This window comes from Malaclemys terrapin, chromosome 9, assembly GCF_027887155.1.
Source record: "Malaclemys terrapin pileata isolate rMalTer1 chromosome 9, rMalTer1.hap1, whole genome shotgun sequence".
Taxonomy (NCBI): Eukaryota; Metazoa; Chordata; order Testudines; family Emydidae; genus Malaclemys; species Malaclemys terrapin.
In genome coordinates this window covers 79,511,299-79,537,171 of record NC_071513.1, presented here as the reverse complement: position 1 = coordinate 79,537,171, position 25,873 = coordinate 79,511,299, and the positions used below count along the sequence as shown (strand labels likewise).

General features: G+C 41.1%; 1 protein-coding gene across 1 annotated transcript; it reads left to right on the top strand.

Moving 5' to 3' along the window:
* Positions 1-246: 246 nt before the first annotated feature.
* IGSF10 (immunoglobulin superfamily member 10) lies at positions 247-25,718 on the top strand. Its single transcript, XM_054039473.1, has 7 exons — positions 247-689; positions 1,850-2,099; positions 4,582-4,711; positions 11,064-11,454; positions 13,061-17,506; positions 18,196-19,096; positions 23,494-25,718. The coding sequence occupies exons 2-7, from the start codon at positions 1,864-1,866 to the stop codon at positions 25,400-25,402; spliced, it is 8,013 nt and encodes a 2,670-aa protein (XP_053895448.1). The 5' UTR covers positions 247-689; positions 1,850-1,863; the 3' UTR covers positions 25,403-25,718.
* Positions 25,719-25,873: the final 155 nt, after the last annotated feature.

Below are 25,873 nucleotides of genomic sequence, written 5' to 3'. Positions count from 1 at the left end.
AGGGTTGGAGGCGCCCCAGGGACCTGGGTTCCGCAGCTGCAGCCCAGAGGAGAAGCGATGAGCCCGGGGCTGCGGGCGGCTCTTGCTGGGGCTGCTCAGCACGGGACCCAGCCAGATTCCCGAGGCGGCAGCGGGCCGGGCCGGGCCGGCCTGGGGAGAAGGCGCCGCTCTCCCCCCAATCAGCGTGGCGCAGGAGCCGGGGGGCGGGCCGAGCAGGGCACAGAGACAGGCGCACAGCTGCGAAGAGAGGACACGGGAGCCCCTCATTCACCCAGGCTGCAGCCACAGAAGCGGGCGAAGCCCAGAGCCCTGGCAACTGCACGGAGGGAGCCGGCGGGCAGGGGCAGGAGAGCGGTCCCCGGACACCGGGGTGTCAGGCTGAGGGAGGGACCCTGGGCACGAGGAGAAGCCAGGCGAGCACTGCGCGCAGGACACTTCCCGGGCACTCGGACCATGCACCTTGACTCGGCTCGGGGGCCGGGGGAAGGTAGCGCCTCTCACCGCTCGTCCGGAGCATCGTGCGCGCCCTGCCCCTCCGACTGAGCAACTAGCCCCTCACCTGACTGGCTGCTGCAAAGGGCCTTTTCTCAGTGCCAGGGGGGCGGTCTCCCCCCCGCGTGTCTCACTACTGATTTTCCATTTATAAACCGACGGAGAAAAAAACAGCTACTTACAATTTTGAGTCTCAGGTATGGTTCTTTTTAGGGTATTAGGGCTTTTGTTGGTGGTGGTGGGGGTGTGTCTTTACAATTTCCTGTCTGACCTTCTCACCTTTGCCCTTAGCCCAGGTAAGACTGGACTTATAGTAACTCTTTTAAGCGTAACTTCTTGTATGAACATTGAAAGTGCTGAGAGTTTTACTTATTTATCGTTTATAAAATGCTGTGGAAAGGCAGCTATGGAACCAAATCTTACCTCTCTTATTCACCTGAGCAGGCTTATTTCAGTGAGTTGTGCTAATTGCAAGAATCAAAGGAACTAGATTTGGCCCATTGACTCTTTAAACTCCCAGAATCCCTTGGATTTTGATCCAAAGCGATGCTGAGTAAATTGTTGATTTCACTGAGACATGAGGATGGTTAGCACTTCCCAGGTTTAGGCACAGATTTTTGAACAAATAGAAATTCATAGTTCAAAACAATACAATAGTATCTTCATCTGAACTTGTTTGCAGCTCACTTCAGGAAAGGTTTAGATCCCAACAAGCTTTTAATACTAGACTATTGAGTACCAAACTCTGGAAGATGATTATAGACATTCCTGGTGAACAATGATCTCTGATGTGGAACTCTGTACCAACCCTTGCCCACCACAGAAGCAGAATGTTAGAGGGGGAATTTAATTGCTTGGATATAGTCTAAAGAATAGGAAGAACAGGATTAAATTTGAGTGGCATAAATCATGCTTCTATAGGCTGAGTTTTAAACTAGCTCAGATTCTTTGAAATTTGTTAATTTTGTTTGGCGTAATTATTTGGCAAGAAAGGAGCTGACGTGTTCTTTGGCAAGAACAAATTACAAGCAGATTTATGGATGTTCTGCATAACCAAAATTATATATTTATAACAATAGTCTCATTAGGGTGTCAGGTTTATTACTACTACTACTACTACTACATCTGTAAGCAATAGCATGCCTAGAGCTTCTCATTAAAAGTATGAAACTGTGCAGGATTTTTTAAAATGATAAATACTCCAAGCTATTGTATAGATCTGAACAGTGAGGAAAACCCTACAGTTTTTATAGTAGCAAACTTTTCTATAATAGTTGTATAAGTACCCAGGTTTAAGATACCAGATACTTACTTACCTTTACAATATGACTGCTTCTGTTTTTTGTTTTGTTTGTAGGGTTGCATTTGTTCATGCTTGCTGTGAGGGATGTTGTTTTAGGATTAGCACGCAGGATGAAAGTAAAAGGAAGAGGCAAACCCTGCTTGCTGGAGTTTCTCTTCAGTTTCTGCCTGGCTACTATTCCCAGCAGTAGTGCCTGCCCCAGGCTCTGTGCCTGCTACGTTCCCACTGAAGTACACTGTACATTCCGGTACCTCACAGCCATCCCACCGCACATCCCCCAAAACGTGGAGCGCATCAATTTAGGGTATGTTTAACATCTGCATTTTATCTATGCTGTGCAGTGAACTCTCATTGCCTTGCAAAATATAATTAGAGTTTCTGAGTTTGGTTTAAAATTGTTTTTAAAAACCTTTAAAATCTACTATTTTTGCAGTATTCAGAATTCATTACAGTGACAGCTGGAAAAACCTAATGTTCTCCCACATTGATTGGGAGTTCAAGGTTTCAGATTCTATGGGGCAGTTGTTAAATAATTTAAGGAATATAATTTTTAAAAACTGATTAAAAACAAAATTTATTCAGTTTGAACCATAATTTGCACAAGAATAGACACCACAAAACTGAAAGCCAGAAACCCTATGTACAGTTGTTTTCTTCTCATTAAGAGCCAATTTTATAGAAGAAGCCACAGTTTTCTGACTTTTATCACTTTCACTCACTTTCCCTTTTCCATAACTGGCAGTCTGAGACTTGATTTTCCCCACTACTTTTACCCTACCACCTTAATGCAAAATCATGTTATCACTAGAGATGATAACAATTTGGAGTATAAGATTCATTTTTTTATACTTATCTGAACCTATTGAGTCTATAAAATTGAATTCAAAGGATTCCTGCCTGGAATTGAGATCATCCTTACAAATGTTAAGACTGGAGTGGAAACTCAATAGATGTGTTCAAATTCGAGCTTTGCTACTTTCTATGTAACATTTGGCTAGCCATTAAACCTTTCTGGGGATGATAATACTTTCTACCTCACAGGGTTGTTGTGAGAACAAATTGATTTACATATAAGGATCTCAGATACTATGGAGATTAGTGCCAGCACTTCCACTTTGGACATACTGTACCATGAGAAAAACTTTTCATATGATACTTTGCCTCCTCTGTTTCCATCTGTTAAATGGATGTGAAATAACACTTCCCTGAATATTTGTCTCAGAAACTGTTCTGTTCTATAATTGGGTAAATGAGGGAGGGAACAGATGTTTATTTTATCCATACTGGTTTCTCCCTTTTTATTTCTCACTAACCTTCAAGTTATCTATTCAGATTTGATTTTCTGTAATGCCCTGTTGTGAAAGTCTTGATAATACAATCAAACAAGACCAGCCAGCAACTTAAAAAAATCAGTATCTGAGTGTGTCTAATCCATATAATTATTATTAGAAGTCACACTAGTGGGCTGGCTAACAGTGGCCACAGTTCAAATCCAGCCCAGGCTGATAGGGCTTCATTTTGACCACTGACATCAACAGGAGCCTTTCCATCTACTTAAGTGGGCATGGCATCAGGCCCATAGTGATCAAGTGCCTAGCACAATGGGGCCGCAATCCTGATGGGAGCCTTATATACCATAATATAAATAATAATAATTATTAAAAACAACTACCATCACTGCTTAGTGATTTTTGGCCCATGAAAAATAAGCTGCAATTCTCTGTCCAGGTTCTGGTGGAGAGGCATCTACATTGCCATATCCCTGATCATAGACCATACAGAAGAGCCATAAATATGGTGAAAGGATTAGAAAATATGCCTTATAGAGATTGAGTTCCTTGAGTCTATCTATTTAGCTTAACAAAGAGAAGGTTAAGGGGTGATTTGATCACAGTCCATAAATACCTCCACAGGGAACAGAAATGTATTAATGGGCTCTTCAATCTTGCAGACAAAGATATAGCAAGATCTAAAGGCTGTAGACAAATTAAAACAGGAAATAAGGCACACATTTTTAACAGTGAGGGTAATTAACCACTGGAACAATTTTCCAATGGTTGTGATGGATCCTTTATGATTGGCAATTTTTAAATCAAGATTGGATTTTTTTTTTTTTTTTTTTTTTTTAAAGATACAGGGTATGTTCTAGTTCGAATAGGAATTATTTTGGGGAAGTTCTATGGCCTGTGTTATACAGAAAATCAGACAAGATTATCACAATCATCTCTTCTGGGCTTTGAAACGATTAATCTATTCTTGCTGACAATTGCACCAGAGAGCAATGACTGAACTGGCCTGGAGAGTGAACTACGTTCTTTCAACTCTATCCACTGTTAAGGCACATTGATGGGGTAAATGTGGGGAAGCTTGTAGTTTCTGTGTAATGAAGACTCCAGCTGATCCAACCTTTCACCAGCCATGAATAATTTTGAATAAAAAAATCATAAAAATTCAATGCATTATTGTAGACATTTACCGGTGCTGAAGCTCCTTCTCCTACACAAGAGTCTAAAGATGGCAATCTCCTTCTCATGTTCTTGCAGCCATCTACTGCAGATATTTTCCCCACCTACTTGAATACAGTCCACAGGAATCAGTCTGTGCCAGACTAGCAAAATCTTTGAGTTTTACCTGCTAAGATGAAAAAAGCATTTAGAATTTGCCTTGTCAGATCAGAACTAAAACGTACTTGTTATGCATTTGCAAAAGGAAGTTTTCTTTTGTTTTTACTTTTGAACTTTAGCTGACTGACTAAACCCAGATCTGGAATGAAATGTTTGTTACAGTTACAACAGCTTGGTTAAACTGACCGAAACAGATTTTTCGGGCCTGGAGAAGCTGGAGTTGTTGATGTTGCACAGCAATGAGATCCAGACAATCCCTGACAAGACATTCACTGATTTAAATGCATTACAGGTAAGAACTGAAATTAGAAGATGGTCCCATCTTAGTTTTGCTTCAGAGATATCAACCTATAGGAACAGACCCATAGCTGAGGAGTGTAGTGGATATCTGCCAGCACTGGCCTAGCTAGTATATCTAGCAGTTGCAATTCTTATTCACAGGGTCGGCCCACAACATTTTGGCACCTGAGGCGGGGAGCTCAAATGATGCCCCCATGACCCCTCGCTTGGGCCAAAACTTTGAGAGGTCTCAATTCTGCCTTCTTCCTGTTCTACTCCTCTAATGGTACTGCTCTGCTACCTACCCCAATAAAGGAGAACTAACAACTTAAAATGCCTTGTTCAAAAATTTTAAGCAACACTTAACTCTCAAATGCCTGAACAGCAAATGTAACTTTTCTTGTCTGCATAGTAAACACTGGCATTTTTATCTGTTTGAATAATCAAAGTGGTGCTTTCTGTGCCTTCTTGGTTGCAAAGATTTGAACTGCTTCCTGAAGGTCCAGAGTCTGGGCCAGCTCATGCTCTATTGAGATGGTTGCAAGGCCGACCAGCCTCTCCTGTGTCATTGTGGAGCATAGGTGTGTTTTTATTAACTTCAGCTTGGAGAAGCTGCGTTCTCCACTGGCAACTGTTACAGGAAGTGTTAGAAGTATGCGCAGAGCAACAAAAGCATTTGGAAAGAGGGTGGTCATCTTATTTGTGCACATATATTCCAGAACAGTCTTTGGAGTTGATCCTGCTGAAATGTATCTTGAAAGGGCTTTCTGTTCATCACCTAAATCACTCACATCAATATCGCAAATGTCATCATGTGTCAACACTGTCTCTAGTGCCCTGCATTGCTGGTGTAGGTCTTCTTCAAGTATAGTGAGGAATTTTGGAATATCATACAACATCCTAAATATGCTGCTGTGTTCCTTGAGCTGCATGAAACATTCTTCAACTGACTGTATTGCACAATCTAGCACCTGGTTAAAGAATTCAACTTTGAATTGTTGTTTGGGGGTCTCTTATGGGATTATCCCGTGCCTCATAATCAAAATGTCATCCTCTTCGGTGACTCTTGTATTCTTGAATGGGTGGGAAAATAGCTTCAGTATGAAGTTCCTCTGCCAACTTCTGTGCACTCTTCAGAACGTTTTGAAATCCCTCATCTGACCGGTAAGACTGTAGGTATGACTTTGCTTTGTCCAGTTGTTCCATTGCTCCAGATATATCAAGGTCAACACCTTGGAGTCTCTTACTTACAACATTTATTTCAAACAGTATGTCATGCCACAACACTAAATCACACAGAAATTTGAAGTTACGTATGTTTCTGGTGATTCCATTTCCCTCTGCCACTGTTCTCCCACGAACAGTTCCTGTCATAGCATTATCCTCCATAATGGCAACTATGGCATCATCTATCTTCCCAATTTGGTGTTTGATAGGCTTTATCGCCTCCACTTGACTTTCCCATCGTGTGGCACTCGGTGGTTTCAGTGTCAGAGAGGATGTTCCCAGATGTTGCTTCAAAATTTGCTATCGATGAGTTGATGCAGAGAAAAATACGTAGATGCTTTGAATTACATTAAAAAATTCAGCAGCCTCACTAGAAGCTGATGCTGCATCACTGACCACCAAGTTCAATGAATGAGAACTGCATGGGACAAAAAATGCTTGAGGGTTTAACTCTCGGATCCGTGTCTGCACTCCTCTGTTCTTTCCTCTCATGTTGGATCCATCATCGTAGCCCTAACCTCTCATGTCAGCTATCGCAATTCCCGTATCTTCCAGCTTTATAAGAAGCACATTTGTCATACTAGCTCGAATAATATCATCAATGTCAATAAATTCTAGAAAATGCTCTCTGACAGTCACCATTGCAAGGACATTTTCACTAGGTTCTATTGTTACAAAACGCACCATTAAAGTCATTTGTTCCATATGGCTGATGTCAGGTGTGCAGTCCAGAATAACAGAGTAATATCTTGTTGACTTCAGATATGCCACAATCTTCTGTTTGACTTTTGTTGCCAGTAACTGTATGATCTCATTTTGAATAGTTTTTCCAAGGTAGTAGTGTGTGTACATTTCTTGGGTGGTGACTCTTTTTAGATGCTCTTGGAGTACAGCATCAAACTCAGCCATCAGTTCCACAATTTTAAGGACGTTTCCATTGTTTGGCACATACAGCTGATCTGAAATGCCACGCAGTGCTAGGTTTTGGGTAGCAAGCATTCTCACAATGACAGTGAGCCTTTTCAAAACATTTTGCTAGTAAAGAGACTCTGATGCAATCTTCTTTTGATGCTGATCATCTATGGTGGCCTTTAACCTTAGTCTCATCTCAAGCACTTTCCACCTATGGAATGCTCTCTGGTGATTTGCTGCCTTGTCATGGCATGCCAGATTTCTAGCCAGATTTTTCCAGTCCTTTATTCCTGTAGAACCCAATGTGGTTGGAACATTACACTGGAAGAGTTTGTAACAAAAACAGTATGCAGCATTCTGGGTTTTTGAGTACATAAACCATGGCCTCTCGACTTTGTCACCATTGGGGATTTCACACCAGTAATGTGTTGGATGGAAACTTCTATTTTCATTGTCTTTGGGGAACATGAAGTTTTTCACTTGCTGTGGCCCATGTAGTACAAGGAAGTCCCTCAGGCTCAAGTGAGTCCACAGTCCTGGATCATCTAGACCAGGGGTCGGCAACCTACAGCACGCAAGCAGATTTTGAGTGGCAAGCTGCTGCCTGCTGCGGTTCTGGCCCCCCTCCCACCGCTCTTCCCTGCGGGGCAGGAGGCAGAAGCTTGGTCCTGCGGCAGCCAAGCTTCCCCCTCCCCCGCTTCTTCCCCCAGCGTGGTGTTTTCCTGCCCCTCCTCCTGTCCTTTCCTGCGCTGATCAGCTGATGGCCCTTGCGAGAGGGAGGGGAAGGAGTGGCAGCATGCTCGCTGCTCCGTAGATGAGGCAGAGAAGAGGTAGGGACTGGGCCTTGGGGAAGAGGGATGAAGAGGGCATATCCCTTCCAGCCTCCTGCCCTGAATGCCCCCCACACCCCCAGCCTTCTGCCCTGCACCCCCACACCTCCCCAGCCCTCTACCCTGACCCCTGAATCCCCACACACACACAGCCTTCTGCCCTGCACCCTCACACCCCCCAGCCTTCTGCCCTGCACCCCCACACCTCCCCAGACCTCTGCCCTGACCCCTGAACCCCCCCACGCCCCCACTGCCCTCTGCCCTGATCCCCCCACACCCAGCCTTTTGCCCTGCACCCCCGCACACACCCAGCCCTCTGCCCTGACCCCACCCCCCACTGCCCTCTGCCCTGACCCCCCACACACACCCAGCCTTCTGCCCTGCACCCCCACAGCCCCCATCCCTCTGCCCTGACCCCTGAAACCCAACCCCAGGTCTGGGGTCCCAGCTGCCGGCCCCTTGCCAGCTGGCGTCCCAGCCGCAGGCCCCGCTCAGCCCGCTGCCGATCTAGGTGAACAGAACCCCAGGCTGGCAGTGGGCTGAGCACGCTGGCGGCGTAAGGTCAGCATTTTAATTTAATTTTAATTGAAGCTTCTTAAACATTTTGAAAACCTTGTTTACTGTACATATAACAATAGTTTAGTTATATAATATAGACTTAGAGAGAGAGAGAGAGGACTTCTAAAAAACGTTAAAATGTATTACTGGCATGCCAACCTTAAATTAAAGTGAATAAATAAAGACTCGGCACACCACTTCTGAAAGGTTGCCTACCCTTGATCTAGACTTAAGGAACTAAACTCAGCAGCAGCTGTTTCTTGCGCCGCCACCACACTCTTCTCTGATCTACACTTTTCTTCAGGAATGTGAATGGTTACATCCATTTGAGATGGAGATATGGATGCTGCAGTACCTGCCAGGTCACCTGCACTCTGACTAAGTAGAATATCAGGCATCTCCTCACCACTCTCATCCTCACTGGGGCTGGAAGGTTCACCGTGAACATTTGTGTCTGTGTATCTCAGGAGAGCTCCTTCCTGCTTAGACAGAAAAGCTTCCTTTGCTTGCGTTCTTTTTCTGAATGCTGCCCCAGAGGGGCGTTTTCTTCTTTCACTCATGACTGCTGTTCTGTGCCAGCTATAGTGGCTCTCAATGCTCAATTGAAGGGGACCAATAAGCAGGCTGGTAGCAGGGCCTGAGTGAGGGAAAATATCAGCGTCTTAAGGGCCTAACTGGCTCCTACTACTTCAGTTGACTGCCTCTTCTCCTCAAGTGGGTTCAGGGAAGCAGCAGGAAACAGGAAGCTCCCTGAGAAGCTAGTGTTAATCAGTCCAGGCTCCTAGGAGTGCTAGAGAGGTACATAAGAGGCTCTCCTCCTCTCTCTCCCTGTAGCTCCTGCTGCTTTCTGTTATTCCCTCTCACCTTTTCTCCTGCCTGTTATGTCTCTTGTGCCCTCCTTCCTCCAGCACAGCACTCCACCATCTCTGTGCATCTAGAGCAGAGAGAATACATATGCACCAGCACAAGACACAATTTTCTACACTCTGGGTCCTAGTGGCACCCCTTCCCCCCACACAGTCTGGCACCTGAGGCGGCTGCCTCAGTTCGCCTCATGGTAAGGCCAGCCCTGCTTATTCATATCCATCAAGACAAAAGGGAGAGTATTGCTGCAAAGCTCCTCGTACGACATCTTTGATAGAAAAGTTATCTTTTGTTTATTTGATGGACTAAATAAATGCATTTTTAAAGAGATCATATTCTATCAAGGTTTTCTTTCTCCTGCCAGCCTGCAGCTTTCAGCCAAGAAAGTTTCCAAGAAAGAAAATGCTAAATTCTAATACTAAGGAACATTGCAGTTCTTTGATGTTATAACAGTGGATATTTGGTGCTTTATTTCTTATTTAAAATAAAACATTAGTAAACTTATGACAGTAGATCTTCACTAATTTGCACATCCCATCATTTGCACACAGAACCAAGTGGGTTTCTTAGAATGTCTTTGCAGAGATTTACTAGAAGATTGTTATAGCACGGTCATATATAACAATTAATTTATTTTTATAAAGTGTATTACCAGTTCAGAGGCAATTCTGCCATTGGAGCAGCTGGTGCGTTGTGCCATTCAGAAATATTAGAAAATTAAATAAAATATACTTATCTTCAGACCAAATCTGTGTGCAGCTCACACCTATTAATTTAAAATTATTGACTTCCTATTTTCCAGATGAGAAGCCTGCTGCAATGCCTCTGTCTGTATTAGTGCATATTTCACTAGGGGTAGCTCCAACAGATGGACTTCAGAGCATTTTGCACTTCATTGAACAGCCTGGAAGCTACAGTAGAGAGCTGAGGGTTTCTGTTTGTTTGCTTTTTCAAGAGTCCATTAGCAGTTAAGGAGAGTAAGGGCTTGTCTACATACGGAGTTAGTCACGAACAGCATTTTTGAATAACTCTACATGTGGACGCTTTTGTTCCAGAACAAAGCACTCTTGTTTTGGAATAAGAGTGTCTACATATGGAGTTATTCAGGAATAGCTATTCCTGAATGGCTCCATGTGTAGACAAGGCCTAATAGTTTCCCAACTGAAACTTTGATCCACAGCTGCTATTAACTTGCAGAACACAAATATGACTGTAAATAATTATAACAATTATATTTGGCAAATACTTGAACAAAGTAGATTTTGTGCATTATCGTTGCTTTTTGTATTTGTTTACTTGCTAATTTGCAACATTCAGTAATTCATAAAGGCGTCACCAGTTCTTTGTGAGGATTAGGAAGCTAATAAAGTATGTAAAGTATGATTCCAACCCGAAAAATTACTGCAAAAATGGTATTCTAATTCCATATTTATTAGCACTCAATGACCTTTTGCCAAATTTGCTCATTTTATGACTGCCAGTCTGCAAACACAGTGCCATCAGAAAGTTGAGCTTTGGCTAGCACATTCTTTCTCATAAAAAAGATCCTTCAACTGGGACTGAGTTAACAATTCTTTTCATTATTTGTCAGCCAAGAATCCAGCTTGTCCTCCCATATTTGTATAGGCACTGTAGTAGTAAGTGAAGGGGAAAAAATATACACCCACTTATTTTATGGTCAAACCCTGCTTACCTTCTTCACAAAAGCAGTTCATTAGGACTATTCGTGTGAATAAAGTGTATACATACATTGGCCTGTTGAATAAGAAGGTATCTTTGAGGTCATGTCTGACCATAACCACACTTATAAAAATGATTATATCTGCTGTTTTTTCCCATAATGCCCATCACTTGTGTACCTAGGTACTTCACCTAACAGAGTAATAATAATTCAAAGTTGGCTAGAATTCTTCTACCAATGCTGAAATAATGTAGTTTTTATTAGACTTTTTATCACTATGTTTTCACCAACAGGTCTTAAAAATGAGCTATAATAAAGTCAGAATACTTCAGAAGGATACTTTTCATGGTCTCAAGAGCTTGGTACGGTTGCATATGGACCACAATCAAATTGAATTTATACACCCAGAAGTTTTCTATGGGCTTACATCACTGAGGCTGGTGCACTTGGAAGGAAATTTACTTAAACAGCTTCATCCAGACGCTTTTGTCACCTTGCGCTACATCCAGATATTTAAAACATCCTCCATAAAGCATATATACTTGTCTGACAACTTCTTAACTTCATTACCACAAGAGATGTTTTCCTATATGCCTGAACTAGAGAGCATATATCTTCATGGAAACCCTTGGTCCTGTGATTGTGATCTACAATGGTTTGTAGACTGGGCAGAACAATGGCCAGGTACAGTATGAGCTGAAATATTTGTTTATACCTTCTTACTAGATTGGTGATTTCCCTTAAGGTCTTTACAAGGGAGGCATCATTGTCTAGTGGCTACAGCTACGGGGTGAGCATGGAGATCTGGGTTCTGCTATTGATTTAATGTGTGACCATAACCTCTCTAAGCCACCATTAAAATAGAGAAAATAACTTCCAGGTTTTGAAAGTGCTTTGAGATTCTTCGTTTAACTGCACTATTTAAGTGCAAAGTATTATGATTACCAGTGAGTAACATCTGGATAGAGGCATTATAGTAATCTTGGTTGGTTTTTTTTTTTGGCAAATTAGTAATTAAAATGATTTATGAAGAGTAAGAGATTGGTCATTACTATTATAACACTTTTTAAAGTATAACACTTTAATCTGTGACTTTCTGTTGATCTTCTGTGTCTTTCTTGTCAGCTGTTTAAAATGTTATTCCTTACCATTCCCTGGCCCCATGGTACTTTATTCCCTTAAATTACCATGCATCTCTTTTATTTTCATTATTGTTAGCTAGCAAGGCGTGCACACACACGCATGCAAACAGGGAATATCTGAATGTTGTTTAGTGGCCTAGATGAACTGAGGTTAGCGGTCCCAATACATTTCCAAGCTCAGGCGTCTCTAAATGGAACTTTTTTTGGCAGTGCCCAAAGCTGAATGTTCAAGAATGAATTATCTTCTCTCTCTCTAGGTGAGAATGTAAAAAGAGAATGAATTATCCTCTTTCTCTATAAGAGGTTCCCTTTAGGGCTGGGCTGAGGTACATTTTAGGTGTAGTGCAGATAGAGAGATCCATTAAATGTGTAATATTTTCTGTGCAGTTTACAATTTGATTACCAGAACAAGTACTTTTCCTAGTTTTTATATTTTTAGAGCATACTATGATATTATGGTTTGCAATCTTAGTCTCAGGAATAATAATTATTTACAAGAATAAGCAGCTTTCTTCAGACAAATTTTTTAGATAAATTGTTTTCATGACAAAGCGTAACCAGATGATGTTACCAAACCACTATAAGATGTGTGACAGATGATTTTTTGGAAAGGGTGAGATAAAAGGGAAGGATTGTCTTGTGGCTAAAGGAGAAGAAAGGCAGCCTTGGATAAGTCCCTTTGTTTTTCTAGGGCTTGTCTTTGCTGTAATTAAAATAAGGAAAGTAGTAATTGCCTACCTCGCAATGGTAAGCCTCAATTAATTAGGGCCATATTGTGCCTGACCACAGGGAAGGTGCACAAATGAAGAAGAGGGCACAAGGAGTTTCTTCTCCTTTTTGCCCCCCCACCCCGAACAGGATCTGGGCACAATAGAACAATGCCTCCTACAGCTCTTGCTAGAGCTGTGTGCTCCCAAGGCAAGGCTGTGGCATGCTAACTAGCTGTGATAGCAATGATGATCATGCTGAAGATTTCACTAATGGAATAGTAAACAGTTAAAATAAAGCTTGGTGATGACTTGAAGATCACTATTGTCAGTACGTTATAGCCCTTTATTCAAGGAAAGATCTTTCAGCAAAATATAAGTTGTTGTTTTGGTACTGGAACTAGTATCACAAAAACTTACATTATTTTTTCCTCCTCCTAGATACTATAAAGTGCAAGAAAGACAGAGGTTCTTCTAGTGTCCAGCAATGTCCAGTTTGTGCCAATCCCAGAAATTCTAAAGGCAAACATTTAGTTAACATCCCATCTGCATCTTTAACCTGTAGTAAGCCAACAATAGACCCCTCCCTGAAATTTAAAAACATCACTATGCCAGATGAAGGGGACTTCATTTCCATCTCTCCCAAAGAGTTTATAGCTCCCATTGGAACCATGATGTTGAATATGACAGACCAAACAGGAAATCAAGCTAACTTGGTTTGCAATGTTCAAAAACCCACAACAATGTCCCCACTCTCATTTGACAAAGATGGTGATAATACACTACTCAAAGTATCATTTTCAACATTTCTGGTGTGTAGTATTGATTACGAACACATTCAACAGCTGTGGAGCATATTGGCTCTATACAGTGATTCTCCGCTGAAACTCGAAAGGAATCTCTTACTGACCAAAGTGCCTTACATCAGTTACAAATACAAACAGACGTACTCTGAAAGTGAAGAAGTTTTTACCAATATAGAGAGTGAACTGACAGCTGAACCTTCTTGGCTGCTCCAAGGCCAGGTGGCATTACAATTAGACAGGACAGCAACCACACTCAGCACACTACATATTCGATATGTAACTGATGCTCAAATTATCTTGCCCAATGCTGATGAAAAACAGTTGAGACACAGCTGGGCCATAATTTCAAGAGATAATAAAACAAGAGTGGAACACTCTGTTTTAGTGGGGGGGACTGTGGAACTGGACTGCCAGGCATTTGGCGAGCCTACTCCTGCCATTGAATGGATACTAGCCGATGGGAGCAAAGTTAGAGCGCCATATGTTAGTGAAGATGGAAGAATCATAATAGCTAAAAGTGGAAAATTCACACTACGGACAGCTGATAGTTTTGACACTGGAGTTTATCACTGCATAGGCACAAATTATAATGATGCAGATGTCCTAACATTTAGGATCACAGTGATTGATACTTACGTGGAACACAACAACATTAATGGGGCTCAGCTTTCAGCATTCATTGGTGACACACTCTACCTTCCATGTCAGTCTGTTGGTGTCCCAGATGCATCTATTAGTTGGATCCTACCTGAGCACACAGTTCTTCATCAGTCTGTAAGAAGCAAACATATTTTCCACAATGGTACACTAAAAATACAAGAGATGACAGAACAAGATAGTGGCTATTTTAGATGTGTAGCAGCTAATCAATATGGCATGGACTTTTTGATTTTCCAAGTGCTGGTTAAAGTGAATGAGGGCGCTTCACAAAAACAAAAGACAGCTCCAGAAGAAAAAGAAGAGAGAGATGGATCTGGTCATGAGGAGCTTAGAGCTGTTACAAAACATAAGTATCCATTAGCTACTGTGCAAACTTCAGTAACAAGTAAAGCATCCACTGACTCTGCATCTAGAAATCAACCCACCGGGATTGCAAATAAACGGAATAACTATAGAGAGATGACTTACAGACGTAACGGGGACAAAATAAACAGACGATTTAGGGGACACAGAAGACAATTCACTTCCTCAGCTAGGAGAGTTGACCCACAGCACTGGGCAGCATTTTTGGAAAAAACAAAGAAGAATTCCACTTTGCCAGAAAAACAAGAAAATGCCACAACAAAATCACCTGCACCAGACCATCTATCCTCTAAGGTGTCTGGGGATAAGGAAGAAACATCTGGTGACCATATACCTCCAGAAGAGGAATTTATTATACTAGCATCTGAAGCACCTACTATACCTACTCCAAAAAAAGTTTCAGCAAATATTGTAACTGGAGAACCTGAAACTACATCAAGTAATACCAAGTCTAAAACAACTTCTGTCATGGTTACAGAGGCAGTCGCTCCAACAGTTAGTCCATGGATTACACAGTCAATAAGACCCAAGAGCAAAAAGCCAAATGCAGATCTAAAACCTACAGTCACAAGACCAAACTCACTGGAAACTTCTGAATTAAATCAAACATCATTAACCATTATACAGCCATTAACAACATCTAGTTTAGTGAATAGTACAGCTAAAGACTTCAATGCTGAACACAGATTGGTGTCTTTTGGGGAAAGTAATGAGTATTTAAAAATCATATCTACAACACAAACAGCAGATGTTACTGAAATCACCAGCCTTGTCACTTCTCAGAACACAGTTGAAAAACCTGATTTATTTACTGAGTCTATTGATAAGACTTCAACTAAAGCAGATCATCGAATATCTGTAGTGACAGTCAGCGAGGCAAACAATGAATTTGGTCACATTTATTTTCACAGTACTCAAAAAATAATAACTCCTAAACTACCACTGGGGTCAACTATTATTACTCATCAGCAGATTCAGATAATTAGAGATGTTACAACTAATACACCACAGTCAAGACAACGATATGGAAGACGAAGGAAAATTTCTGGTAGAAGACGAATTGTTAGACCAGATCGAATTCCAGCTATCAGGGGACATAGATATAATTTTGTGAGACAAGAATCCAGTAGAGAAAGTACAACTCTGCCTCCAGCTATGGAACAGGACACAAAATGTCTATTGTGTTCACATCCCGCAACTCCTTCTAGAAGTTCTCTTGAACTGCTTAGCCCAGAAACACATATGCTCCCACCTTTGAAAGTGGATATACCAGAACTCACATCAGAGCAGCCTACAAGTCAAACCACAGCATTCCTGGCTGAAGAGAAAAACAGACCCACTGCAGAAGGAGAAAAAACATCTCCCACTGTAATGCCTTTCTATAGTGAAAGTACACAGGGTACCCTGCAAAGGAAACTAGAGGCCAGTGCACCATTGCAAACATACACTGTCAGACTCCCTACAACTGCAAGACAGACCGCTAGTGTATCTATGGAAACTACAACTTCTGCAGACAGCAAGACATCCTCAAATGTTAAATCCATCCTCCCAACCACTAAAACTAGAACTTCGTCCAAAGTTTTAAGAGGAAAAATTCCTTGGCAACATCTCTTTGGAAAGGCACACATTCAAAAGGAGCTATTGAAGAAGCTACCCAGACGACGTACAAGTACAGTGCCATCATCCGCAATAACCACAATGCTTCCTAAAACTACTGCAACACTATCCATAGACAGAGCTTCTCCTTTACATTTAACAACTATTTCAGTGGAAGTGAATCAAACTGATGATCTCTTATCCCTAACTAAACCTATCAGTCATGACAATAGTATGTCAGAGAAACATTCTCCCATTCCATCTCTTACTACTGCAGAACTGCCATCTTCAGCCTATTTTTCTAATCTTCCAACTGTTATAAACAAAGAAATGAATGCAACAAGACCAATGCCAACATTTAGATCTACTACTGTTCCCCACACTGAAACTAAAATCACTAAAATCAAAGCATTCAGAGCTGGAAGGAGGAGAGATCAAAGGAGGAAAAAGCTCCAGAAGATCATGACTTCACAAAGCATTACTACAAACCATAGCTCCACCACCGCTTCATCAATGAACACAACCTTGTATATCCTGACAACAGCTAAGTCTTTAACTAAGCCCACCATCCCCATGCCCATTGAATTTCTTTATAAGAACACAAGTGTAATCCCAATTACAACTGTGCCTCAGCCACAGATTCTTAGCACAAAAGCTTTAACTAGAGGTTCACCTGCAACAACTACACAAACATTAACGAGAATTACAACAGCTGAGAACACTCAACCTGTTCAACTACCATTTGATGTTCTCTTTACTGAAAAACCTGCCATTACAATCCCAGCCACATCACCTTCTTTGAAGTCTTTCAACACTACCACATTATTACCTGCCACATCCTTTGTAACATCTGAATCAGCACCTATTCAACAAAACAAAACTATTGTAATGATAAGTAAAAGACCACATCAAAAAATGGGACAGACAGTTATTCAGCAGAAACATATAGCAAAGGCAACATTTCCTGACAAAGATGAGCTTAGTACCAAATCTCCTGCTGTAACTACCCATGTGATCAACCCCAGCATACAGCATCCTACCCCATTGGCATCCCAAATAACAGAGACACCACACACAAGTATCTTGCAAATCACCTTATCTCCCCGGTGGAAAAACAAGTTTTGGCATAAACAGTCTCCTGAAGTTTCGGAAATAGGCAAAACATTAACAGTTAATACTCTGACTATGTTAAAATCCCCACAGAGCTCCACTCCATATACTCCTGCACGGAGAAGGGACAAGGACAATTCTGTCAAAAGCTGGTCTGACAAGACAGCAGATAAAGAAACCAACAACAACCTCGTAGCCCTAGACTCCTTATATAAAAATAGATTGGCAAAGCCTAGAATAGTCGGAGGAAAACTGGCTGCTTTTACCGTTTTGGCTAATTCAGATGCCTTCATCCCTTGTGAAGCGACTGGTAATCCCCTTCCCACAATTCACTGGACTAAAGTGTCATCAGGTAAGCTGTATAAGCCTTGTTTAAAATGTTGTCTTCTACTAGATATTAGCAAGAAGACAGGTGGTAGGTGCACCAGGCTGGGATATTGCCATGGTTTAGGTGGGATACCAGCCATAAAGCAATAAGATGATGAATGCATATGGCTGAAAAGTAATAATATCCCAGCACTGCACATACATCCTGAAGTGTCTTGCTGTATTTATAAAATGGCTCTTCAAGAAAAAGAGAGAGGAAAAAAGGTCAATCTGTATTTAACAATGTTTACCATATTCAGCATATGTTAACAATAGCATCATTATAGTGAGGCCTATACAGAAGACCATGCTTATTAAGAATCCGCCTGTAATAAGATCCTGTGCTCCATTGCTGAGCAATGCTTCCCCTTTATTGGAAGATCACCTCCACTATGTAATCGATTTTTGTTGGTCCCTTAAGACATCTTTCACAATATACATAAATACATGTGCTATTATTCCTCTCATTCCTGTCACTGTTCTTTAGCCCTTTTAAGGGAAGTAGGCTGGGACAAAAAGTGTGCTCGGATACCATGGTGATGAGTGCAGGATAAAAACCAAAACAGCTGGGTTTTTTTGCTTGCAAATATTATTGTATTAGATAAAAAGCAAAAGTAAATAGATAAAGGCTTCTTACATAATATAAATATATTTTACTCTTTTTTTTTTAATTAGGGACTGATGTATCAAAAAGCAAGCGTGACAACAGGTTTGAAGTATTTGCTAATGGCACCCTCTCCATCCAGAATGTGAACATTCAGGACCGTGGACAGTACCTGTGTATTGCTGCCAACCAGCATGGCTCAGATCAGCTCCTGGTCACTTTGTCTGTGGTGGCATATCCACCGAGGATCCTAGAGGGCAGGTCAAAAGTGATCACTGTCCATTCTGGAAAGCCTGCATCTGTGAAGTGTAGAGCTGAAGGTAGGCCCATCCCTACCATTTCATGGATTCTAGCAAACAAAACGTTTGTCTCAGAATCTTTTCCAGGAAGCAAGCAAGCATCTGTGCAACCAGATGGCACTTTAATAATCAAGGAAGTCACTGTTTATGACAGAGGGCTTTACACATGTATGGCTAGTAATCCAGCTGGTGCCGATACGCTGACAGTAAAACTACAGGTGATTGTGGCACCTCCCGTTATTTTGGAAGAGAAGAGACAACACATTGCAGGAATTATGGGTGAAAGTTTGAAACTCCCCTGCACTGCAAAAGGAAACCCTCATCCGAGTGTTCACTGGGTCCTCTTTGATGGAACAGTAGTGAAGCTTCTGCATTTTGTAAATGCCAAACTGTTCCTGTTCTCCAATGGAACCCTCTACATAAGAAACATAGCTCCTTCTGACAGTGGGAATTATGAATGCATAGCTACAAGTTCCACTGGGTCAGAGAGGAGGGTGGTAAATCTCACGGTGGAGCAGAGAGATACAATTCCCAGAATAGCAACTGCATCTCTGAAAATGACTCAGTTGAATTTTGGGGACAGATTGCTTCTGAACTGTTCAGCTACTGGGGAGCCAAAGCCCAGAATAATCTGGAGGTTACCTTCCAAGGCAGTTGTTGACCAATGGCACAGGTAAGAATGTTTCTTTGTGACTGAGCTCTTGCTTTATTTTTCTGGTGCTTACTTTAACATTGCAGACCACAAATCACTGAAAGAATTTTTTTTTAAGAGTCAATCCTGTGATATTGCCAAGCATAAGTACCTAACGTACTGTAACTCTGCTTAACTGAAGCCAAATTTGTTTTTAACCTGTGACAAAAGAGAGTCATCTCTAGTGACAGAAAATGCAATTTTATTATTGTATTTCTAATGCCAATGGCCCAAATTCAGCCTGATCATAAGGGGGTGCAGCCCAACTAAATCAGTGAAGCCTAATTTATTCATGCAATGGCTGAATTTAGGTCATTTTATTCTGTTCTGATTTAAGGCCAAATCCTCAACACATGTATGTCAGTTGAATAGGATTTGGATGGTAATATAAAGTTGACACTAACGCAGGCTATATACATTAGAGTAAGCTTCAGGATTTTACTTTACTAAAGCTTTTGCATGCCATATGTACCACAGAAGAGATTTAACATCAATTAAATTAATGGCATCTCAGAGCACAATGGCTACATAGAAATACAATAAACTTACTATAAATCTGGTGTATGTGGTAACAATTTAATTGTGCTTTGTAAGACTGCTTGTTGAAACAAACCAATTTAGCAGTGACAATGATAGTTTGTGAATGTAGTGCCAAGCAAACTGATTGCTCAAAGTGATATAGTTTGATATCATATAAATATTTAATTGGTAAAAATTAGCAATTTATTTTTATAAAAATAAACTGCTTTCCTATCATGAAATAATTTAAAACCGTTGCACAATAAAATCTAAATTTGTGGAGAGGAAGCGGGGACAGCATAACTGTTACAAAATAAAAGTTTTGATTTTAAAATTCCAAAACTAATATAGTTGCTAAAAATATGAAAAGCCATTTACTAGTTCATTAAGAAACAGGATCTAGTGAATATAGTTTCATCTGAAAAGTAAATGGAATCTAGTGAGAACACATTTATAAAACTAGGGTCTTGATTACTCTTGCAACCTTTGACAGCTGCTTTGACGTCTGTATTTTATGGCTGAGCTGACACTTCTCACATCCTAGCCAGTTACAGAATGAGAGCAACTAAGACTGGGTACCAGTTAACATACTTTGTATTGACTATGTGCATACACCAGTTGCCAGCCATTTGGCCGGAGAGAGACTGGCATTACTAAAGTATTCATTTGTGTACTTATAGATTGAAAATATCCCTACAGGAAAAACCTATAAAACCTAATTTACTGTATTAAAAGCAAAATCCTGTGAGATTACAGTCCAATGACTGAAAGTTGGGAATAAATTTACCGCAGTCATGTTACTGGCAATCAGTAAGTATGACCAAAGAAATTGATTGTTTCACATTTTACATTGCAAGGTAAATATTAGTGTTAAAATTATTATTTCAAATGGTAAATAGCAGTTTAAAAGGCCCAATTCAATGACAGTCTATTTTTAACACACACACACACACACACACACATACACACACAAAAATCTGCTGACACGGAGTTGATTTAAATAAAAGTTTGCAGTTTATTCTAATGTGTACCAAATTCATACACACAACATACTTGCTTTGTATTCATTTTATTAATACTTATTTGAAATGGTCAGATCTGGCATTCTGCCACTAGTGGAGAAGAAAATGGTGGATGAGCTTTAGGTCAGGGATCGGCAACCTTTGGCACGCGGCTCGCCAGGGGGCCAGGCTGGTTTGTTTACTTGCGGCATCCGCAGGTTCAGCTGATCGCGGCTCCCACTGGCCGCGGTTCACCATTCCAGGCCAATGGGGGCTGCGGGAAGGGCAGCCAGCACATCTCTCAGCCCGTGCCGCTTCCTGCAGCCCCCATTGGCCTAGAATGGCGAACCGTGGGCAGTGAGAACCGCGATTAGCCGAACCTGCGGATGCGGCAGGTAAACAAACCGACCCGGCTTGCCAGAGGACTTACCCTGGTGAGCCATGTGCCAAAGGTTGATCCCTGCTTTAGGTGTTGCCCAAACCACAGGTGCATGGAAGAAACAAAGAGATGTGCCCAAGTTAAATGTAGGTGGAGTCTTGCATTTAACTATTCTGTTACTGAAAATCAGTAGAGCAGGAGATATTCCAGTGAGTCTAAGTTACTGCCAGTTTCCAGATGATATTACTTGTTTTCAGTGCAAGGGAGTCCTAGCTTTCTATCTATATCCTGCACACCAAAAAAGCTGTAGAACCTTCTGCCCGTCACCACACATCACTTTTTATAGGCTGCTAGAAGCATTATAAATTAAGATGCTTTTTACAGAGAGATTTGAAGATTTATTAAAGCCTGCCACAAAAGTACAGTTTCTCAGTCATCTTCTTCTGTTTTCTGGGATCTAGTTATTGAACAAAGAGCAGGCGGTGGGGCGAGGGTGGGGGGGGAAGGGAGGGAGGGCGGATGGGTTCATTCTACAACTCCAGAGACTGCTTCATACTCTGAAACTTACTTCCCAAGCAAAAAGTTCAAGCAGATTAGATTTCTGATTATATGCACAACTTCCACAATTATAAAACCTATACTTTTAGAATTCCTCCCAAAAAGAGACTGGTTGAGAGCTACAGGGCTTACTTAGGAAAGGCTAGATCTATGAAGGTGTCAAATAACTGCACAGATTCTTCATTTCCACAGTTTTCAGCTAGATTGTAAAATGGAAAAGATCACTTGATGTGGCAGAGCTTAGTAGCTCCACAGAAATGGTACCTCAGTATTACAGAGTTCCTAAGCTCTGCAAGTATGGAACGGTTATTACCAGATTCAGATGAGCTCTGGTCCTGAAATTTGGGTGTGTAGAACATTTATAATTTAGCCTAATTTTTTCTTTAGTGTGGACTTTAGTCTGAAAAAGGCTGAATGGGAGAGATTAAGCTTTTCATACAGTGTGCAACAAAGGCAAAACCCTAATTAAAAAACCAGGCATGTTCTCACACTGTAGATGAAGGTTTTCTTCTGCACCTGTAAAGTGTCAGAATTCGCCCATCTCTCTTGCCCATGTGCATTTTTCCTGCAGAAGGACAATATGTGACCCTCACTTTACAACGGATAACTCAGTAAGCATGTATTATTAAATAAGTAGCTGTAATAAAGGATTTCCAATTTAAAATTAATTACATTGCCTTGGTTTAATACTGATGTATATCCAAAAGAGTGGCTATTTGGTCTTTAATGTTCATTTTATGAATGTTTATCCAGATTATTATTTTATACATTCACTATAAGACAAATAAACGATTTATAAGCCCGGGTATGGCTCCACCCACACCACCCCAAGTTAACAAGAGGGAAATGGTGGAAAGAATGTTTTCCTTAGGGCCTAATTCTACTCACTTGCACCACTGAGACTCTGAAGGGTCTCCACTGAAGTCATTAGAATTACATTAGTGCAAACACTGGTGTGAGAGCAGAATCAGACTCCAAGGCCCAGATTATCTGGTGCAGCATGTTCTAACTAATGTGTCACACTGCTAGCATAAACTGACTCTAAATTTAACCAGCCAGGAGTCAATCATCTTACTATAAGGATGATCTTGCAGTGGCTGTTATACCATGGTGTCAAGTATCAGGGGGTAAGCCGTGTTATTCTGTATCCACAAAAACAACAAGGAGTCTGGTGACACCTTAAAGACTTAACAGATTTATTTGGGCATAAGCTTTTGTGGGTAAAAACCTCACTTCTTCAGATGCATGGAGTGAAAGTTACAGATGCAGGCATTATACCATGCATTCCCCTTGCTGCAGCTGTCATGGGGAAATGTGGCAACAGTCATGATGCCCTTTATGCTATGCTGATCCTTGGTTGTGGTTTCAGCCCCCTGGTGTTCGAGCAGCCATAGGTTGTTCTAACACAATGCAGGAGGAAAATGTCTCTACTCACAACTGCTGCAGGAGGGAAACAGTGTAAAGGAGAGCTCTAAGTCTGCTTTGCACACAACCCTCTGACCTATGCTAGCTGTTTTTTGGCTTTGGCTGAAGACCTGGCCCATAAATTCTGGATCTCTCTTCCCCTGTTGATCTGATAGAGCCCAAGATTGATGACTTTCATGGCTCATAGCAAGATTCCCCTCCCCCCCCAGTCCCTTGGGGAGGGGGTGGGTTTCAGTGGTCAAAGGGGGAAGATAAATTAGTCCTAACAAAAATGGGGGAACAGGGTTGGGAAAGATACTCTTATATCTTTGTTTTTCCTTAAAACAAATAGTATACATGTACCTACAGCATGGGATAGGCACAATTTTAAGATATAGAAGAAAAAACCCCACAGCAATTCATCCACTTGAGTCCATACATCTTTACATCACTTATTAGGGCTTAGTGTTCTCCTTTAGCATGTGGCTACATATTAAACAATTCTTTTTTCCTTCTAGAATGGGAAGTCGAATTCATGTTTATCCTAATGGATCCTTGTTTATCGAAGCAGTCACAGAAAAGGATGCAGGTGACTATTTATGTGTAGCAAGAAACAGAATTGGAGATGACCTGATACTAATGAAAGTCAGTGTGACTATGAAACCAGCAAAGATTGACCAAAAACAGTATTTTAAAAAACAGGTACCATATGGGAAGGACTTCAAAGTGGACTGTAAAGCCTCTGGGTCACCTGAGCCAGAGATCTCCTGGAGTTTGCCAGATGGCACAATGATTAATAATGTAATGCAAGCAGATGACAGTGGACGCAGGTCTCGGAGATACATTCTTTTTGACAATGGAACTCTGTATTTCAACAAGGTTGGAATAGCTGAAGAGGGAGACTATACCTGTTATGCCCAAAATACACTAGGAAAAGATGAAATGAAGGTACACATTACAGTTGTAACAGCTTCACCTCGTATAAAGCAGAATTACAAGACATATGCTAAAGTAAAAGCTGGGGATAATGCAGTATTTGACTGCGAGGTTGTTGGAGAACCCAAGCCAAAAATATTTTGGTTGCTACCTTCCAGTGACATGATCTCAGCTTCAACAAACAGATATTTACTGCATGTTAATGGCTCACTGTCAGTCAGCAAAGTGAAACTGTTGGATGCTGGGGAGTATGTATGTGTTGCCCGTAATCCCGGTGGAGATGACACAAAACTTTATAAACTGGATGTTGTTTCTAAACCACCCCTGATAAATGGTTTATATACAAACAAAACTGTCATTAAAGCAACAGCAATAAGGCACTCAAAGAAGCAAATAGATTGTATGTCAGAAGGGACACCTTCCCCTCAAATTATGTGGATAATGCCTGACAATATTTTCCTAACAGCTCCGTACTATGGGAGCAGAATAACAGTACACAAAAATGGGACACTTGAAATTAGGAATGTAAGGCCTTCAGACACAGCAGATTTTATATGCGTGGTACGTAATGATGGAGGAGAAAGCATATTGGTAGTACAGTTGGAGGTATTAGAAATGCTAAGACGACCAATGTTTAGAAATCCATTCAATGAAAAAATAATAGCAAAACCAGGAAAAACTATCATATTAAATTGTTCAGTGGATGGAAACCCTCCACCTGAAATCATCTGGATATTACCCAATGGCACACGATTTTCCAGTGGAGCCAGAATTTCCCGGTATCATATGGGCAGTAATGGTACCCTCATCATATATAATCCTTTCAGAGATGATGCAGGAAAGTATCGCTGTGCAGCTAGAAATAAAGTGGGCTACATTGAAAAGCTGATCATCTTGGAAGTTGGTCAGAAGCCCACTATTCTTACTCGTTCAAGAGGACCAATAAAGAGCATCAGTGGGGAATCATTATCCCTTCACTGTCTCTCTGATGGAAGCCCCAAACCAAACATTATATGGACAGTACCAAGTGGCTATGTGCTAGATCGGCCTCAAATCACTGGGAAATACATATTACTTGAAAATGGTACTTTAGTTATTCGAGAAGCAACCATTTATGACAGAGGAAACTACCTGTGTAAGGCTCGGAACAATGCTGGAGAGTCATCTATAACTGTTCCTGTAATGACTGTAGCCTACCCCGCACGGATTACAAACAGACCACCACAGAGTATACGCACTATGGCTGGGGCAGCAGTTCAGCTCAACTGTATGGCATTGGGGATACCAAAACCAGAAATCACATGGGAGCTGCCAGACCACTCTGTGCTTTCTCCAGCTAGTAAAGGCAGACCATCTGGAAGCGATCATCTTCACCCCCAAGGGACGTTAATCATTCAGAATCCAAAATCTTCAGATTCTGGCATGTACAAGTGCACAGCTAAGAATCAATTTGGCAGTGATTTCACAATAACATATATTCAAGTTGTTTGAAATGAGAAATACAGGCTGAGTAATTGTTAACAAAGTCTCCATCTGGACTGAGTTTATTTGTGGAAGTTTAATCAAAGGCAGCCATGAAGCATGTAGGTGAATCCAAATACATTTACAATAATCAATGTACAATGAACATGCAAAAGAGAAAGACTTGGGGGGGGGGGGAATTTGCATTATGAACTAGCATGGATTTACTCAATGACAAATAGCCTTCAATTAAAAACATAAGGCACTTTTATTTTGCCAACAAATAGTAAAATTGCTTTCCAGAAATGTACCTGAAAAATCTTCAGTAAAGGATGGCCTTTTTTTATATTAGTTTCTTATTGTCCATCTTGTATCACTATAAGAAGAATGGCACACATAATGCAAAAATATTTAAGAACAAAAAAGAGGAAATTTTATTGTGATTTAAATTGCCTTACTGATATGTATGAATATTTTGTAGTTCTTTTATAAATAGTTCAC